Consider the following 19873-nt stretch of genomic DNA (forward strand, 5'->3'; position numbering starts at 1 on the left):
TGCCAATAACTCATCCTTTCTGGGCTACATCTGCTCCATCAGGCCATGTGCTCTTAGTTCATCTTCTGTTCCTTCCCTCTCCTCCTCTTCCTGCCTCATGGCCTCCCAACCCAAACCCAGGAACTTAAACTCCTCCTCCCTCTCTTCTGCCAAGTCAGTAGCTTCAGCACTTTTTATTAATCAATCAACTTTAAGTTAGTGACAGCAAGCTTTGTACAACAAAGTCAGGTGTTTGTGAGACTGTGCTTATCTAGGCAGGAGCAAGATCTTGGGGGCCAGTAATTAGGACTAGAATATACAGCATCAGACCAACCCCCAACAAAGACAAGCATTAAAGGGTCTCAGCATTAGGTAGGCTGAAAATCAGTGCTCTGGGGTCTCTTTCTTTAGGGCACTAATCCCACTCACAAGGGCTTGACCCTCCTAAGCTACTAACCTCCAATAGACTACCTCCTCATGGAGTTCAACATTGAAACATGTTTGGGTTTGAGGGGAGACCAACATTCAGTTCACAACATAGATAGCTCATCTCAGTGTAAAATCTTCTATACTGGCTTTAAGCTCACTGTAGTAGTCACCATTGTTTAAGGAAGACATCATAATACATTTTCACCTTTTGTTAGTTATTTTTTCTTTGTTTGAAAACAATACTTCTGTGTGACCACACACCCTCTTGTGTTGGCCATTGGTTCAATGGTCAGCAGAAGGTAGACTACATAACCTCATTGTCTTATTGAAACACATGTGCCACCTGGATTTTCCTCATCATTTGTAATGGACACTTGATTGACCAGGCCTGCCGGGGTTCAATTAACGCTCGGAAGGAGAATTCTCCTGTATAGGGACAGAACACAAGACACGAAGAAGGAGAGCAAGTCTTTGATCAAGCTCTCAAATTTTATTGTTCAGGTGGAAAGTTTTATAAGGCAGGGTGCAGGGAAACCTATTGCTATGGCAAACCAGCACCGGCTATCTCCAGGTACGAGGAATTCCAAGCAGGTCACAACGGTTTGCTGTCTTTTGCTATCTTTATCAGATCTATCCTTTAAACTACAACAGGGTGGCTCAGTCTAAATCTTATCTTGAGTCTACCTGCTGAACCAAGACAGGGTCAGCTGGTTTCTGGTAAATAACAGACTGCTGGAGAAATAGAAACCTAGGCTATGACAAGACGGCTAAACTTTGGCCATATGGCCTACTGTCCCCAACACTTGATCACCTTTGCCATATGCAGCCCCTTCCCTTGATGGCCAAACAAGTTTTAAAGATGTTAAACATACCAGTGTTGAGCAAGGTTTTTTTTTTCAGCATAGGCCTTTCACAGTGATTTTACTATGCTAGTGGACATATGGGTGTACAATGAAGGCATATAGCACGGGGTTAATTAAATATCATTGTTATGTGTGGGTGAATCACAGACACTGAGTGTCTAAAAACTCAGGACTTAATCATTGGCATAAAAAAACCCCAAATATTTCTTTTCCAAAACAGAATACTGCTTCATCCTGAGAGTCTTCAGGAACTTAGCATCACTGTGCTCTGGGAGCATATCCTCCAGCAGCTGATGGATGGAAGTGCAGCCAAACATTAGGGGGAGCTTAAGAAATCCTCAGAGGAGGGGGAGGGAGGATTAAAGGAGCCAGACAGGTCAAGCACATTGCAAGAAAAACTACAGAATCAGCTGTCCTAATCCCATAGGGACCTAAGAGGCTGAACCAGCAACCAAAGATCATATATGGAATGGTACTAGCTCTCATGCACATGTGTAACATATGTGCTTCTTGGTCTTCAGGTGGGACCCCTAAAAACTGGAGCAGGGGCTGTCACTGACTCTCTTGCCTGCCTTTGGACCCCTTTCCTCTAAGTGGGGTGCCTTGTCTAGCCTCAGTAGGAAAGGATGTGCCTAGTCCTACAGTAACTTAATATGCCAGGACACATTAATATCTATGGGAGGGCTGTGCTTCTCAGAGGTCAAGGGAAGGTAAGTGGGTAGAGGGGAGGATATATATAAAATTTACCACTAATTAGAAACTCTTCAACCTATACAGTAAAACAAGATCACCAATGCATTCTTTTAATGATTCATTTTATCATCAATGTGAAAAACATTAGTACATTGGATTTAATCTATCAGTTTTTAGTCTGTTTTCAGGTTTTGCTGTGTTTGCTCACAAGTTTTAGCTAGTTAGGAGTGGTTGTTTTCCAGTGCTTTTGAACCTTTAACTCTAAATTACTGAATTGAACTATGGCTATCCCTCACCAGGAGGATGGACAGAAGAAATGGGGTATATTAACACAATAGAGTATCACCCAACTGTCCAAAAAATGACATAAATGCAATGTGCAGGCCCAACTTAACCAAGAAGCAGAGCATCTCCAGCCAGCTGACAGGCTACATCAAGGCAGGAACAACATCTTCATGCCCTAAACAAGCTATCAACACTTTTGTTTCTACAGTCATAGCAACTACACTTAACCTCTAAACACAGTGTTCACCATCCTACTTTGTATATGCTTATATAGTGTCAGCCAGTGTGTATGTGTGTGTGTGTGTGTGTGTGTGTGTGTGTGTGTGTGTGTGTGTGCATGTGTATGTCCATGCAAGTGTTCACAAAAGAGCCCACCAGTGGAGCACAAGTAGAGTCAACAAGTTTTGATTCTCCCCTTCTTAGATCTCCAGCAACTGAGCTCAGGGTATCAGGCTTAGCAGCAAGCAAGAGACCTGAGTTAGTCTAAAGGGCATGGTGTTGTCCCTGCAAAGGCAACACAGAGATAGAATCTGGCTTGAGAATAGGTGTCTGGTTGTGGGGATTCAACTTTAAAATTACCAAACCTTCAAAATAAAAGCAATAAGTTTAAGATCTCCCTGCACAATGTTTTAATAAGCATGGAAGTTATAAGACTACAGCTAAGACTCACAAGTCAACCAAAGAAAAGGTGGAGCCAGGAGAATCCTAATTCAAGGATATGTGTATGTATATGTATATGTAGTCAAAGTTATAGTTATGTATTTAGTTATATACTTATGTATGTATATGTATGTATATCATGTTTGGCTCTGAAGGGACTATATCAGAGAAAAAATAAAGGAAAGGAGGAAGGCTGGAAAGATGAAACGTTTGAAAGAAGGAATAAAAAGTAAGAAAAAGAGAGAATGAAGGAGAAAGGGAGGAAAATGAGGAAATGAGGAGAAAGGGAGGAAGGAAGACAGAGAGGAAGAGGAAAATGTAAGGAGGGGGAGGGAGGGAAGGAAAAGAGAGAGAAGAGGGTAGACATGCTGCACACATGGGACATTTGGGGACAGACACCACATTTCTTCAGTTTACCTGTATCTAAAAGAATCCAGGTCTTCTCTGAGGTCCCTTAGTTTATTCCTGCCCCAGGATCCCATCTAGGATACAGGATACACTTAGTCCTCTCCCTGAGTTCCTCTCTCACAGAGCACTATACAACATTTGCTTCTAGGACCAGAGTTTATCAGCTGCGTAAACCAGTCTTATACTCTGTGTACTGAGCCAGTTTGATGGTTAACACTCTATTTCTCACAACAATACTCTAAAGTAGGTGTTATTGTCATTATTTGGGTGGCAACGGAAATGAGACAAAATCAGAGAAGGGATGTTACCCAAGGCTCAACTGCTGCACAGTGGCTGGGCAAGGGATTCTGACTCTAGCAGTCTAATTCCCAAGGCTGTGCTCTGAGGTACCAGACTCCATAAAACATGTATAAACCTCATTAGCTTTCCTTCCTGTAGAGTGTCCTACCATATCTGAACATAGATCCTGCTGAGGGCAGGATGGAATAGACATCCAAAAAATGAAAGGCCACAGAGACCATGAAAGGAACTAGTGTGTGTCAGCACACAGCACTCTCTGTACATTCCCTCATGTACAACCAAAACTCAAAGAAAATGCTGGTCTAAATATAGAATGATGCATTTTTATTTCTGCATTAGGTGTCTAAGGAACACAGATTGATGTGTATAACTAAAACTCCCCAAGCACAATAAATGCATCCCATCCAGACATTTGGTCAGACATTTGGAAACAGCCATGAACACTTCAAAATCAAGTGCACCAGATGCTCAGGTAATCATGCAGTGACAACAGGAAGGCATTTTCCCTCACCCTAGCAGAACAGTATAGAAACTGTCCTTTGAAGGAACAAAAAAGTGTGGGCATTTCTCCTCCATGTCTGCAAACATAGCACTTTCTCTGTCACATTACTAGGAAGGAGCCCCCACTCTCTGTAATAGTGAAGATGGAAAAGAAGCAACAGTCAAACCTAAGCCTGACAGCAGGGTCACCACCCATCCTTGCAAGGGAATCCCGTGAGCTCCATAGATGAGGTACAGAAGGCAAGGGTGTCATAGTGTGGCTGTGCCTTGCAAAGAAGGCAGAATGGAAAAGCTGAGTGGAGTCTTTGAGTGGGGCCTCCTTGACTTAGTGCCTGAGAGAGGGTTATGACAAAAAGGCAAATCATCCTGTCTTCCTGCATTATCTTCCTGCAGTTCCTTTCATGGTCTCTGTGGTCATTCATCTTCTGGAAGTGTCTGCCATTCTGCCCTCAGCAGGAGCTATGTTCAGATATGGTAGGACACTCTACAGGAAGGACACCTAACCATGTTTATACAGAACAGTGTGGTTTCTTGTTTTACAGACTCCTCTGCTCCCAGACACTGATGCTTTCCTGGTGAGTTCCTCACTGAGGTAATATGCTTGAGCTTTCCTAACTGTGAGCTTAATAAATCTTTTTTCCTACATAATATACCCAGCACTGGACATTTCCTTACAACAGCAAATAATAATACAAATGTGATATTTCTTCAAGTCAATTAAAAGTTTTTCATTTATTGTATGTTATTCACATGACATCCCAATTATTCTTTCCTCACTGGTATCTTCCCATTCCCACCCTTCCTCCCTCTTCTGACATATTCCCTGGACCTGTAACAACTGGGGAGTTCGCCCCCACCTCTGACCTCAGCCTATCAGGTCTCCTCAGGACAGTCTGCATACCCTTCCCCTGTGTCCCCCCAGTACTGAGCTGCCAAGGGTCAGTGACCAAATCACCAGCACCTGTGTTCTTGTCAGAGCCAGTTCCTGATGTGGGGTCTTGATACTGGTCTATACAGCAAGTCACAGGCCAGCCAGGCCCACACAGTCAGACCCTGCCTCAACAACAAAGAGTTAAAGAAAAATAATGTGTACACTTGAAAAAACCCAAATAAATTCAGTTTACCAATCAACAGTATTTTCAAATGTCAGAACAGAAGCTATAGAACAGAAAAATGTCTGTGGTGTAACAGACAGCATACTAACATGAACAGCACATGAAAAATGGAAACTTACAAATCAGTAAGAGGCAAATTTATGAGCAAGTACTTTAGTTATGAAAACAAATACCATATTTTCTGGACCATAGGATGTACTTTTATCCAACCAAAAGTGGGGGGCAATTAGGATGGGCTTTATGGTCCAATTGCTCTTTTTACTGTTTTTCTTGTTTTACTGCTCTAAAAACTGGGTGTGTCTTATGGTCTCAAAAATAGGCTACTCCGTGTTCATGTGCAAAGTTTTCTCTCAGTAGCAATCATTGACACTCAAATTAACACAAACATACCATTTTACTAGAAGACTACCTCTCCAAAAAATGTTTTCATGGCAAGTGAAGGCAGGCACTCAAGTTACCTATCTCTTTGCAGGTCACTGGGGTATGCTTAGGTACAGGGATGGCTAGCAAGAGTGGGACAATATTTCCCAGTGTCCGTTGCAGCAAGCTGTGACCATGGGACTTATCACTGTCCTACCAGTTACATCAGTGGAATATCTATGTCCTCTGAGTGCTTGGATTTCTTTCTTTTCTTTTTCTTTTTTTTTTTTTTTTTTTTTTGAGACAGGGTTTCTCTGTGTAGCCTTGGCCATCCTGGACTCACTTTGTAGACCAGGTTGGCCTCGAACTCAGAGTGATCCGCCTGCCTCTGCCTCCCGAGTGCTGGGATTACAGGCATGCGCCACCACGCCCAGCTTGAGTGCTTGGATTTCAACAGCTTGTACCTGCTTTTCCCTTGCATAAGCCAGAATACAAACAAATTCAAGACTCGGTTTCAGACAGGAAGCCATGTCACAGCTCTAGACTCTGGTAGTACTGCAAAGTGGGAGGAGCCAGAATAAATGACTAGAGCAAAGGGATCCTAGCAGGGGGGACAACACACCTCCACATTTCCATGAGCAAAGAAGAGACTTCTCCTGAGGAATGGTCAGAGCACAGTTCTAATCTCAGCCATTCAGGGGCCTAAGGTGGGAGACTGTTGTGACTCCAAGACCAGCCTGAGCTACTAAGTGAGATCTAGGCTGTCCTGAACTACACTGAGACTGTCCCAAAATAACAAGGATAATTAACAATCAACAATCATGATAATAGAAGCATCTATATTTTAGGCCACAGTTTAATATTAGTAGTACTATTTATGTTTTTGATTATATATGTAAATACATACATGCACACATACGTATGTATGTATGTGTGGGTATTTATGTATGTTTGTATGTCTGCATGTATATTCATTGTTTGTAGCCCTGGTTGTCCTGCAACTTGCAATGTAGTGCAGGCTGGCTTCAAACTCAGAAATCTGTCTGCCTCTGTCTCCTCAATTCTGAAATTTCATGTAGGTACCACTATGTCCAGCTATTTTCTTTTTCATAGAAAAAATATAGACAGCATCTTAACTGATGTGTTGGTCAGTATTTGTTTCTTTTGCATAACTGTGTTGAATTCTCACGCTCCCCTGGTACGAGCACGCATACCATAAGTGTATCAGACACGTGGAGCGTTGCTATGGTATGGCTACTCAGAGAAGCAAAAGTACAAACAGCTCACATTTCTAGGAAAAGAGGAGAACCCTGTGGTGTGTTCATGCTCTGCAATACTACATATGAGAGAATATGTGGTATACTACTGAAGTGATGGCAGCTGATATTAATTAGGTATTGATATCCTGAAAGTAAGTAAATACGGAAAGTCACAGGAATATGTACTGATGCTCTCCAGTGCTAGAGATGGAGACTACATTCTTGTCCCTTCTAGACAAACACTTTACCACTAACCTACAGCTTTACCAGTTTCAAAATTTCATAATTGGAAAATTACAAAAATATATACGTATATGCATATGTACATAGGCAGACTCACAGTCTGAGCACCGAATAATGTTAGCTCTGGTTATAAATATCCATAATTAAATCTTACAACCTTTGATAGACCTTTACATTTTAAATATTACTAGCTACACACTGCGCTCCTGGAGCACAGCGGCAAGCTGACACACAAAAGGACCAAGCAACTGCTCCCATCCTTACCTTCGACTTGGATTTGCTTCTTGGCTATGATCTCCTTCTCCTTTTTTGAGTCTTCTCCGTGTGACCTTTCTCCAGCTACTCCGGACTTGCTTTCAAAAGGCAATTTCTTTCTGCCAGTCCTCCTTGGAGAGGCAAGGCAATCTCCTCTGTGGCCTCTGTGTAGACTCCAGCCAGTGTTGGGATCGTGCCAAGCCTGCCACAGCTGCCTCCCATCCTGCCTGCTGAATGGAAGGGATGCAGCCCTGGGCTGTCATCCAAAGGGATGGATGCAGTTACCTTGCGAATTCGCTCAGCGGTTTCAAAGGGCAGCGGGGTGTTAATGCTCAGAAGCAGGTGCTTCAGCACAGTGGAGTTAGTGTCTAAGGAGTCTACTTTGCATCCTGTTTCCCAGGTCTCCAGGCACTGGGCTCTTTCTAGGCAGCCATTTAGCTCCTGCTGCCCCCTAGCGGCCACAAGGATGCATGACCCAGGAGCCATGCTCCTGCCCTCCATCCAGTCTGGGCTATTTGTGCTAGGACTTTCTGGCAGGGAGAGACTGTCTGTTTCTGGCCAGGCCTACCTAGGCCAGGTGTGGCCCTGTGGTGGGAGGAGAGTGTAACCCTGGTTCCTGCTCTTGGATGGTCCTGGAAAATGTATGCCCTTTGTTGCCAACCCAAACAGGTCTCTGCTCATCCAGAGGTCGTCCTGAGCATGGGCCACCTGTGCCTTGCTCCTCTGTGGTCTGTAAGAGGCCTACATTGAAAAGCCCTCTAAAATCTGCTGACACAGCTCTTTGTGCCATTCATGTGCACTACAATGAGGCTCTTATCCAGTGGTTGAAGTTCAGACTTAACTGTCACTCATAACATTCTAAGATGTGGGGCCACAGGAGGAAAACTGAACATTGTATTGTTTTGGGCCTTTAGGATTTGTCTTTGTTAGCCAAATCCATTCAATGGAAAAAGGATAGCATCTTCAACACATGGTGCTGGTCTAACTGGAGGTCTATGTGTAAAAAAATGAAACTGGACCCATATTTGTCACCTTGCACAAAACTCAAATCCAAGTGGATTAAAAACCTCAACATAAAACCAGAGACACTAAGCCATTTAGAGGAAAAAGTGGGAAAGAGCCTGGAACATATTGGCACAGGAGACAACTTCCTGAACAGAACACCAACGGCCCAGGCCTTAATGTCAACCATTAATAAATGGGACCTCATGAGGCTGAGAAGCTTCTGTAAGGCAGGAGACACTGTCAAGAGAACAAAGCGAAGGTCTACAGACTGGGAAAAAAATCTTCACCAACCCTACATCTGACAAAGGTCTAATATCCAAAATATATAAAGAACTCAAGAAATTAAACACCACCAAACCGAATAACCCAATTGAGAAATGGGGCTTGGAACTAAACAGAGAATTCTCAACAGAGGAATATCAAATGGCTGAGAAACACTTAAAGAAATGCTCAACCTCCTTAGTCATCAGGGAAATGCAAATCAAAACAACTCTGAGATTCCATCTTACACCCATCAGAATGGCTAAGATCAAAAACTCAAGCGACACCACATGCTGGCGAGGATGTGGGGAGAGAGGAACACTCTTTCATTGCTGGTGGGAATCCAAACTAGTACAGCCACTTTGGAAATCTATCTGGTGCTATCTCAGAAAAATGGGAATAGGGCTTCCTCAAGACCCAGCTATTCCACTCCTTGGAATATACCCAGAAGATGGTCCAGCACACAACAAGAAAATTTGCTCAACCATGTTCATAGCAGCCTTATTCATAATAGCCAGATCATGGAAACAGCCTAAGTGTCCCTCAGTAGAAGAGTGGATAAAGAAACTGTGGTACATATACACTATGGAATACTACTCAGCTATTAAAAACAAGGAATTCCCAAAATTTGTGAATAAATGGATTGAGCTAGAAATGATCATAATGAGTGAGTTAACCCAGAAGCAGAAAGAATCAAATGGTATATACTCACTTATATCTGCATACTAGCCCAAGGGGCATGTCCCATGAAAGCCTTCACTTACCAGGAAACTGAGACACAGGGGAGGGCATCCTATTGGGACTCTAAATGAGAGACGCATGGGAGAATAGCAAAATAAAAGGATACAGAGGGTCCTAGAAATCTACAAATAGAACAATATGATAGGCAGATTTGGGCCCAGGGGTCCCGCTCAAACTAAGGCACCAGCCAAGGACAATACAGGAGGTAAACTTTAAACCCTTTCCCAAATTTAGCCAATGGTCAGAATATTCTCCACAGTTGAGTGGAGAGTGTGATATGACTTTCTCACATACTCTGGTGCCTCACATTTGACCATGTCCCCTGGAGGGGGAGACCTGGTGGCACTCAGAGGAAGGACAGCTGGTAGCCAAGAAGAGACTTGATACCCTATGAGAATATACAGTGGGAGGTAATCTCCCTCAGGAACAGTCATAGGGGAGGGGAATAATGGGAAAATGGGGGGGAGGAATGGGAGGATACAAGGGATGGGATAAACATTGAGATGTAACAAGAATAAATTAATATAAAAAAAGGATTTGTCTTTGTTCCTGTTGTATTGCTGTGAAGAGACACAAGGGCTAAAGCAACTTATAAAAGACAGCATTTAACTGGGGGCTTGTGTGCAGCATCAGAGGATGAGACCATGACCATCATGAAGGTCAGCATGGCAACAGGCACACACATGGATGGAACAAGAGCTGGGAGCTTACATCCGGAGACAACAACAAAGACACACACACACACATACATACACACACACACACACACACATACACAGAGAGAGAGAGAGAGAGAGAGAGATCTTAGTGGCTGTTTTAAAAGTGTGTTTGTGTGTTTTTCTCTTAAGCTGACTAGCACCCAAATAATTGAGACTGGACTATTCTATTTGTCTAGTAAGCTTGACTACACAAGAACAGAGCAGTGTTAATCTTCTCCTCACACGCTATTCTAATCTGGCTTCCTCCCAGTGTGAATCCCCAGAGACTTGTACTGTATGGATGTCTCTGCTCCAGCTGCTCATTTCTCATGGAGGCTGCTGGACCTCTGCTGCTGTTGAATCCTCTAAGTCCTCTCTTTTCCTTCTCCTCCCCAAGCTGGCAGGAAGTCCATTCCTATTCCCTGCTCAGCTTAGTGATTGGCTGTGAAGCTGTTTTAATAGTATTAGGAGAGGACAATTGGGGAGGAAAGTTTAGACAGCCTGAAGACAGCACATTCTCAGAACAAAGATTGCAACCAGCTTGGGGGGGGGGAAGCACAGAAATAAACATTGGAATCTTTACACACTACACATTGACATAATGTCTATGAGAGAAAGAGAGGGAGAGAGGGAGGGAGGAAGAGACAGAAAGAGAGAATAAAAGAGAGAGAGAAGAGGAGAGGAGAGGAGAGGAGAGGAGAGGAGAGGAGAGGAGAGGAGAGGAGAGGAGAGCATGCACGCATGGGAACCGCTGTCATTTAAATTACGTCACTCCTATACTTGAAGCATCTAGAGGCTAGAAAAGGATGACTGCTTCTTCCCAGGTGTTGAAACCACTCTGGGTACCACAGTTAGCATCTGCCTGCAACCACAGCAACAGCAGCTCACCAGCTTCTGCACACCCCAGTGCACACTATCATTATTATAATCTAGGCTAGTCAGCTTGGCTCTTGTACTTATTATTGAGAGTCTTGTTATATACCCAGCTGCCTTCATGGGAATCCTCCTGCCTGCAACACCACTCCCAGCTTTAATCAATTTTAATAGAAAATATTTAAAAATCAGAGACAGGATCTTACCTTTCATCTCATCATGGTATCTGTGTTACACACTTATCTGGCTGTTATCATAAGATATCCTGAAAAAGGCAATGTGAGAGTCATAGGGTTTCTTCTGACTTCCAGTTGGAGAGGAAGTCCATCCTGGGGAAGGCATGACATCAGGAGCCTGATGCATTTGGTCCAATGTCCAGAGGTTCAGAAGATGAACACACCTCTTCAGCTTTTGTTTGCCTTTTGTTCAGTCCAGGACCCCAGCCTATTGAATACAGGCATACACATGGCTAAGGTGGGTTTCCTCATTCCAATGAACTTAATCTAGAAGATCCCTCACAGGCACACTTGCCCTAGGCGTGTGTCCTGAATCCCTCTAGATCCCAGCAAGTGGACAACATCAACTAGCCCAGTGTCCAATCAGCAGGCACTATAATATGTTGACTGATCATGGCTTGACATTACTCATTTTAGTATTAGTATCTAAGGTGAGCAATTTACACACATTCCCACAAGAACACAGAAGTTGGGCATTACTGAAATAATAATACCAGTGAGAATCAGAAGACAACATGCTTGGTAACTAAGATCTAACAAGAAGAAATGTGCAAGGCTCATCTTCCTGAACACTTTGGCTTGTGCTATAGCTTCTAGGCAAACACCTCTTTTTTTTTTTAATTTAAAGATTTTTTTATTATTATGTATAGAGTGCTCTGCCTGCATGTACAGAAGAGGGCATCAGATCACATTATTGATGGTTATGAGCCTCCATGTGGTACCTGGGGAATGAACTTATGACCTCTGGAAGAGCAGTCAGTGTTCTTAACCACCGAGCCATCTCTCCAGCCCATAAACATCTCTTTCAATCTTGAGTTTTTGGTTTTTGTTTATTTGTTTGTTTGGTATTTTGTGTTTGTTTTTTTATTTTGGGACACCAGTTTTAAAAAGAAGAGTAGAGAATATCTTGCCCCACACTGAGAGAATGTTGTCTTGTGTGGACAAGGGGTATTGACTTTACATGAGGAATTCCAGGGGCTTTTACCATCTGGAAACAAGATGATGTACGTTCTCCTATGGACTCCCAGCCATATTCAGAACCTGCCTTTACCCAGAGTCTCCCACTGTGGACTGCTGATGTCTAAAGTTGAGATGACAGATTTGTGTTGTTTAAAATCATCATTCTTTCAGCAGTTTAAAAACTGCTGCTCTGGAAGTACCAGGAAGTTTTTCTTACATAGACTTAGTTCCTTGTTTCTGCTCTGTAGGACGTGCTTCTGTTCCATGCCTATTCTCAGAATGACAGGAGGGGATATGTTCCTGTTGCTGTGTACTAGTGGCTGGGCAGCTTCCTTCATTTCTTACTAATGGTAGTAACACCCTGTTCTCTGTCTCCTGAGTGCGACTGTATTATTACCAGTTTTGCTATTTCAAAGGGACGCAGTTCTGGTTCCCTTTACTGTCTCTTTCTGTGCACGTGGAAGTGTTTCTAACAAGAGGGTAAGTTGATAACTGGCTGGTATGCAGCCAGGGACCCTCTAGAAGGGAGCAACATTGTGGATTGTAGGGAGCATAGCTCATTTCTATCCTTGCCTGTGTGGAATTGCTCATGGGAGTGGATCTGCACCTTCTTTAATTTTAACATGTGTTTCCCTATGGGTCCCAAAGAATGCATGTATGTTGATGACAGTTTGTCTGTTCTTTTCCTCAGTCCACCAGCATGATGTGGAACAGTGTGGGAGAGACAGGCCTGATAGCTCTGCAGAATGCCTCATGGGAAAGCATCACTGGAGTCTTATAGCATTTGCCTATTAAATATAATTATTAAACTGAATCAACTTGAAGTGCTGTTCACATAGGGAACTACTCAACGAGTCCTTGTGAAGGAGGTACAGGTTGTTCTCACTTACATAATTTAAATATTACTTAAGGCTACAGAAGTGCTCAGACTTGGATGTGACTTTGACAAAGGTCTCCTGCATTGCTTTGTTGTTCATGTGGTAATCACATGTTAATGTCACAGATGCATTTTTCAGTAAGCAGCAAATACAGTTTTAACCAGCTGCCCTAAGTGGAAAGGAAAGCTAACAAGGAGGATGGCACCACGATCTCCTTTACAAGTATTAAATCCTCAGAAACAAGCATATTGATAGACAATCACTTGTCAGTGGTGGATCCGGCATTCACTCCCAGGGTCCTCAGGTTGAAGAGTGTGAGATGATGCCTCACTGGTTAAAGGACCTGTGTAGAGGCATTTGTGCTCCTCCTGTAGTTCTGGGCTCTTGTTGGGAGCCAAGACACCCCTGGCTGAGCCAGACTCCAGCTGGCCTCAAGCCTACTGTTGAAAGAACTTATCAAACATTCTGCCTGGCCCTGAGAAAAGGAACATTCAGCATACCGTAACTTCTGAGAAAAGCTACCTATTTCCTCCCCCTCCCCACACATTACCCCGGGGTTCTTACCCCAGAAGATTCTGTACTTTCCCACTGCATTCCTTCCTACCCCCGCCCTTTCAGAAGCTTACTATAAATTTGGATACCCCCGTACAATAAACGGCCCCCGAGAAGCAAGGTTTTCCTGGGCCCATGTCTCTGTTCTCATCCATTCTTTATTCACAGGTCGCGACCCTCCTCGCCACTCCACGAATAACTGAACCCGCGGGTCGGGGACAGGCTCTGAGATGCTCCTTTGGGCCAGAGAGCAAGGCAGAAAAGAGCTGATATACAGGCTATTCTCTGTGGGACCTCTGCATCCCTCTAGTGGACTTATCCTGAATTCCATGGGGGGAGAAGCCAGCTCCTCAGAACTGCATACATAAAATGCTATAAGAAGTCACTTTCTTCATTCACCTTATAGCTTATTGCAGTCCATGCGTTTATTCATATCATGTGGGTGGGACAACTGCTTGCTTTCCCAGAACACTCATGGAGGTCAGAGGACATCTTGGGTGACTTGATTCTGTCCTTATGTCCTGTGGGGCTCAGGGAGTTCACTGAAGTTTTGGATTTTCCAGTGATCAGCTCACCAGGCTGAGGCATGTCATGTGTCCCCTATTTGATTTGAAATTATCAAGTTATAGTCACCAAATAAATGTGCAGGATTTAAAAAACCACACATGGTATGGATTTTCTGTAGACGCAGTATTGAATACAGATTGTTGGTAACTGAAAAAAGCAGTGCAAAGCACATTTAAATACTGGGAGTTGTAGCTTTGTTCTCTCTGTCTTGCAAGGTTTACAGAAAGAGTGGTTCCTCTATTTTTAAAGCCTCTTCTCAAATAACAGCTAATCTATTATTTATTATATTTTTTCCAAATTTGGTTTTCTACAATTAAATAATGAGTGTTATTTAGTTCTCTGATACAGTGCAATTGTTAAAGAAAAACTTCTGACTTAATACAAACCCTTTTTACTTTTCAAAGTACTTTCAGAATACTGGTACAGAAGTTCACAGTGGTTTCCACCATTTTAGTGTCTACAGAGGTTTGTTGTGCTATGGAACCATATATCTAACCACAAAGAAAAGTACCTGAACCCATGGATTTTTATTTCAGTAGGACTAGTGAACTGCAACCTTAAGGAAAAAGCTCAATGGATCAATACACCATACATAAAGTACTCATTGATTCTGTAACCTCCATCTGCCTTCATGTTTTGACTGACCTCAAAGCCAAAAGCAAACTCTACTGATAAAGGGGAAATCTGAGCTCTTCCTCCAGGGGTTTATGGTCTTGGATCAGTGTGGATAAGAGATCTCACAGTAGACTAAGGGATCTTTCAGCTAGCAGGAGGACAACAACACAAGAGTACCAATCCAGAGTCAGCTGCCATGTAATTTCACTTTGAAATCAGAAGGCTGGACTAGAAGTGTTAGCAGGCACCTGAGCAGAGGTAACCTAAGTCCTCACTCTGCATGGCAACCTCAACAGCAGCATGGAGCCATTAGCCCTAAGAATCCAGAGAAAGTCCAATGGTGAAAAGCAAAGATAAAGAGGGAGCCTGTGCTGAGTAGTATTCCACAATGTAAATGTGCCACAATTTCTTTATCCATTCTTCCACAGAGTGACATCCAGGTTGGCATTCCAAATAAGGCTGCTATGAACATGGTTGAGCTATGGCACCCATCTTAAGGAAAAAGACACCTAATTAAAAGAAAACTAGTTGTATCAGAATGCTAATTTTTAGTTCTTATAAAAGTTGTTGTTTGCTCACTTTTTTTGGTTACTTTAATATGCTTATGTAATCAAGGAAGATTTTTTTTTCACTGTACTATAAAATGTTTGAAATAAATGATCAAATTTAATGAGGAAATGACTTTGTGTATAAAGACACAGGTGAAAGACACAGGTTGTCAGAGAAGGCAAGCCATACCCAGATGTGTTTCCTCTCTGTCCATCTCTCATAGAGCAATATTAAAAGGTGTCCCTTGTCTGATTCCTCCATTGCCACTCTTGCAGCCCGGTCCTCACTCTGAGCTGGACTCCAGCACATATGCATAAACCAAGCTGCGTTATGAGATCTACAGCTGATTGCTGACTACCCTGCTTCATTACCTCTCTACCAGATAGACCAAAATGCTGCCTTGAATACACATGAGGGACTTAATGTTTCTAATATTCTCTTCTAATAACCATTTTAACGTTAATATTGTTAAATGTATTGACAAAACAGGACACATTGGGGGTACATCTCCTACTCCTGGTCTTGTAGTAAGAATGCTGACCCATGAGAATCAAGAGGTCAAATGTAGCCTTGACTAATAATAACTGACATGCAAACCAGGCCAGATAACAAACAACATCTCAAGGGAATTGTGAAAAGATGAAAACTAAAACCAGAACAACTACCCACCACCTTTTCACAGGCACCACTACATGAAACGTATGATCACAACCTGACTTATATATAAATGAACAATGGACCACGTAGATGGTGGGATCCCATTCTATACACTGCGGCAGAAAAATACCTATCACCACGTGGCAGTGCAGTGCAAACAGAAGATGAACAGAACACACAGGAAGCATGTAAGGATGTCCTAATAAAGTCTGTAAATGGATTGCCACATCAAGCTTCAATGCCTTCTCCAACTGCTTGAAGCTATAAGCCACGACCACAATTGGTGATCTCTTCCATTACACTTGAGTGAACACGGTAAATAATTTACCTCCATCGAGACAATGATGAAAAAAAGTTATAAAACAAGTTTGTGTTTTTTGAACCTGAAGACAAATATGATATCTAAAGTCTTTCTCAAAGCTTTCACACAAATAGGGTTTTTCTCTTATATGAATTCTCTCCAATGGCCTGACATTAAAGCTGTTAAAATATTTCAGAGCTAGGGACATGGCTGAGCAAGTTCATTCCCAGGACCAAAGTGAGGTTGTTGATAACTTCCTGTAACTCCTGTTACAAGAAGATTAAAAGGTTTAATCCTCTTGGAAACCAGCATGCAGGTACACACATGCTCAGTCTCTCTCTCTCTCTCTCTCTCTCTCTCTCTCTCTCTCTCTCTCTCTCTCTCTCTCTCTCTCTCTCTCTCTCTCTCTCTCTCTCTCTCTCTCTCTCTCACACACACACACACACACACACACACACTCACATGCGCACTGACATTACATAATTAAAACAAATTGTTAAACGAATAGTTTTTACCCATGAATGTTTTTCTCATTCATTCCTATAACTCAGGTGTTGAGGCACCTAAAGGCTTGCTTACCTACAGAGTTTTCCTCTATCATAAATTGGTTCATGTAACAGAGAGCAAGCATGTAGGCTTGAAGTCAGAGAAATCAATCCTTCTCAGTTGGTGGTATCATTTGGGAAGACATAGGAAATGCTGCCCTGCTGGAGAAAATACATCACTTGGCATGCACACCTTTCTCAGTTCCCACTCTCTGCTTCATGCTGCAGGTGGAAGGTGTGAGCTCTGAGCTTCCTGCTTGGACCCCCAATATGTCACACTTGTTGCATTACTGCTTTCATAATGATCCCATATCCCATGAACCATAAGCCAAATTAAACTTATAAATAAACCTTACAAGGCAACTTATACGTCACCTTAGACATTATGTTTGGTCACAGCAACAGAAAAGGCACTAATACACAACCATAAAGTTTTACACCTGGATGCGTTATTTTAGGTAATTGAAGAGAACTGTGAAATTAAATGAGTTGCCTTATTGTATAAATTCACAGGGCTTTGTCCATATGAGTTTGCAAGTCCAAACATCATGATATTTGAATAGATTGTTGATGCATGTTCCATTCTTTTCTCCAAAATAAATATTCTATGTAACTTAATGAAGTGTGTAGGTTGAAGATCTTACCAAATGCTTTCTAGTCATAGATTCCTGACAGTAGGAATCTTTTCAGGTCCTCAAAAACAACTGTGATATGCAAAGGCTTTAACACACTGATTACACACTAAAGGTTTTGTGTTTGTGTCTGCTTTTGGTTTTTCGAGACAGGGTTTCTCTGTGTAGCCTTGGCTATCCTAGACTCCTTTTGTAGACCAGGGTGGTCTCAAACTCACAATGATCAGCCTAAATATGCCTCTCAAGTGCTGGGATTAAAGGTGGGAACACACTAAAGGTTTTAATACTGTGTACAGAAACCATGATGTGGAAAATATCACACCGACTACAATTATGGGTTTTCTCTGCAGCACGGCCTCTTCTCAATATTGCCAAGACTAAGGCTACATGCAAAGTCTTTACCACATCACTTATTCCTATGCACACATCTCCACTATATGTTCTTTCTGCATTAGTAGGTACGGGAGCTGTGAAAAGGCTTTATCGCATTGATTATATTCATAGGGTTTCTCTCCAATATAAGTTCTTTTATTTATTTGAAGATAACTGTGGTATAGAAATGGTGGGAACAAGGAGGGGAAAGCCTCTCTTAAATATTGCTTTTTTGTTGGCAGCCTCTGTCTTCCCTAATGTTACTACTGCTGCAAAGAAACAACATGACCAAAAGGCAAGTTGTAAGAAAAGAGTTTATTCAGAATACACTTGCATATTATAGGCTCTGACTGGGGCAAGCAGGGCTGGAACACAAGCAGGGCTGGAAACTGGAGGCAGGAGCTGATGCAAAGGACATGGAGGAAAGCGGCTTAGTTGCTTGCTTTCCTTGGCTTGCTCAGTCGGCCTTCTTTGAGAAGCCAGGACCACCAGCCCACAGGGGGCTCCACCCACAATGGCTCTTTCCCCATTGATCACTAACAGAGAAAATGCCTTACAGCTGGATCTCATGGAGGCATTTTCTCAACTGAGGTTCTTCATGCCTGATGACTCTAGCTTGTGAAAAGTTGCAACACAAAACCAACCAACACAGCCTTCATTTAATCATCGGTTGAAACTAAGCTCAAGTTCCCAGGTCCTAGGAGAGCTGTGGACTTCACAATAGCTGACCAGATTTCGCTGGTTATCTTTGTAGCCCAGTGCTACAGACTGGTTCTATCAGGGATAGGTCCTTGGGAATGGGAGGTCTTGAAGCATTGGTGAACAGAGATAGGCAAGTGACAAATAGAGCAACTCAAGGTTGAGTTTGCATCTGAGTGTATTTTGCAGCTAAGTAGTCTAAGTTGTTAAACATACATCTCAAAAGCACAGGGGCTTGTGGTTACACTTCCCCACAGGGCAGATTCAAGGAAGTCAGTGAGCAAATCAGGCACACACAGTTCAGGTGCAAAATGCAAAGTTGTTGTGTTGTCATCTTTTGAACTACAACTTTGAATGAAGCAATACAAGGTACAGAACACACAGCAAAGACATCATCACTTCTACGTTACTGGCTTGGTATCAATATGTATGTGTTCCCTTTGTCCAGGGTCAACCTTCTACCCCTAACAAGACCTGAGCCTAGCACCTGTGTGCCAAGACAGTTTTTTCCTTTATTTTAGTTCCATCATCTCACACCTGAGCATCATTATTTGGATTTTTTGAAATACACTCTTTCTTTCTAAGCCATAATATAACTTATTAACTAATGATTAATTTCTACATATGCTTCTTTCAATAAGTGGAAGTGAAGCAGATCTACTCTGGACCTGGACAATACCTGGTTGCAATCCCGTGTCAGTGTCGTGTCGTCTGAAAATAACGCTCCTGCCTAAAATGTCCAGATTTGGGAGTAAAGTGGAGTTAATAATAAAGAATAGATTTTAGCACAATGAGAGAAAGGAACTTCAGTTTTTCTCCTGGCAGAAACATAAGCGCCAGTCCAGGACACTCTCCTCCTTTGGGGGGTCGTGGCCTCAGGCCTCTGTAGTATTTGTAACACAGACTCCACTGGAGGGAGGAGTAATGACTCTTCCTAACCACAGCTTCTCTTACTCATCTTTTATTCCTCAAAACTTAATGCCTATTGTTAAAAACACACACACAGAAAAGGAACAAACAAATGGATATGGTTGGTTAGACTGTAAACCCTACATCTGGTTTCAGTTGACATAGATCACCTGCATAAGGAAAGCCCCTATCCCTAAATCCTGATGGGTGGGAAAATGTAGCTGTAACTTGCCTCAGATGATTATGGTTTTCAAGTTTAAAAGCTCTCTAACATTCTGGCTCAGCGGCGGAGGTCTGTGTGCTGTAGTTCAGCTCCCATGTATGTTCAGTGGCCCTGATCAATCAGGAGTGCCTTGATCACTATACACTCTTGTGTGTTTCACTGACTTGGGGTGTGAGTTGTGTTGGATCTCAGTAGACCCCATAACACAAAGCCTTCCCTCATTCTTTCCATTCACAGAACTTCTCTCCAG

The 19873-nt window shown here is 42.6% G+C and overlaps 1 protein-coding gene across 1 annotated transcript in view; it reads right to left on the reverse strand.

Moving 5' to 3' along the window:
• LOC127209671 (zinc finger protein 431-like) overlaps positions 1-7836 on the reverse strand; it is a 31237-nt gene extending 23401 nt beyond the window's left edge. Inside the window, exons 1-2 of the mRNA XM_051169350.1 lie at positions 7636-7836; positions 1497-1561 (exon numbers count right to left, since the gene is read on the reverse strand). Of these exons, the coding sequence (XP_051025307.1) occupies positions 1497-1561; positions 7636-7836 (266 nt within the window). The remainder of the gene's footprint in view (positions 1-1496; positions 1562-7635) is intronic.
• Positions 7837-19873: the final 12037 nt, after the last annotated feature.

This window comes from Acomys russatus, chromosome 26 (assembly GCF_903995435.1).
Source record: "Acomys russatus chromosome 26, mAcoRus1.1, whole genome shotgun sequence".
In the NCBI taxonomy this organism is placed as follows: domain Eukaryota; kingdom Metazoa; phylum Chordata; class Mammalia; order Rodentia; family Muridae; genus Acomys; species Acomys russatus.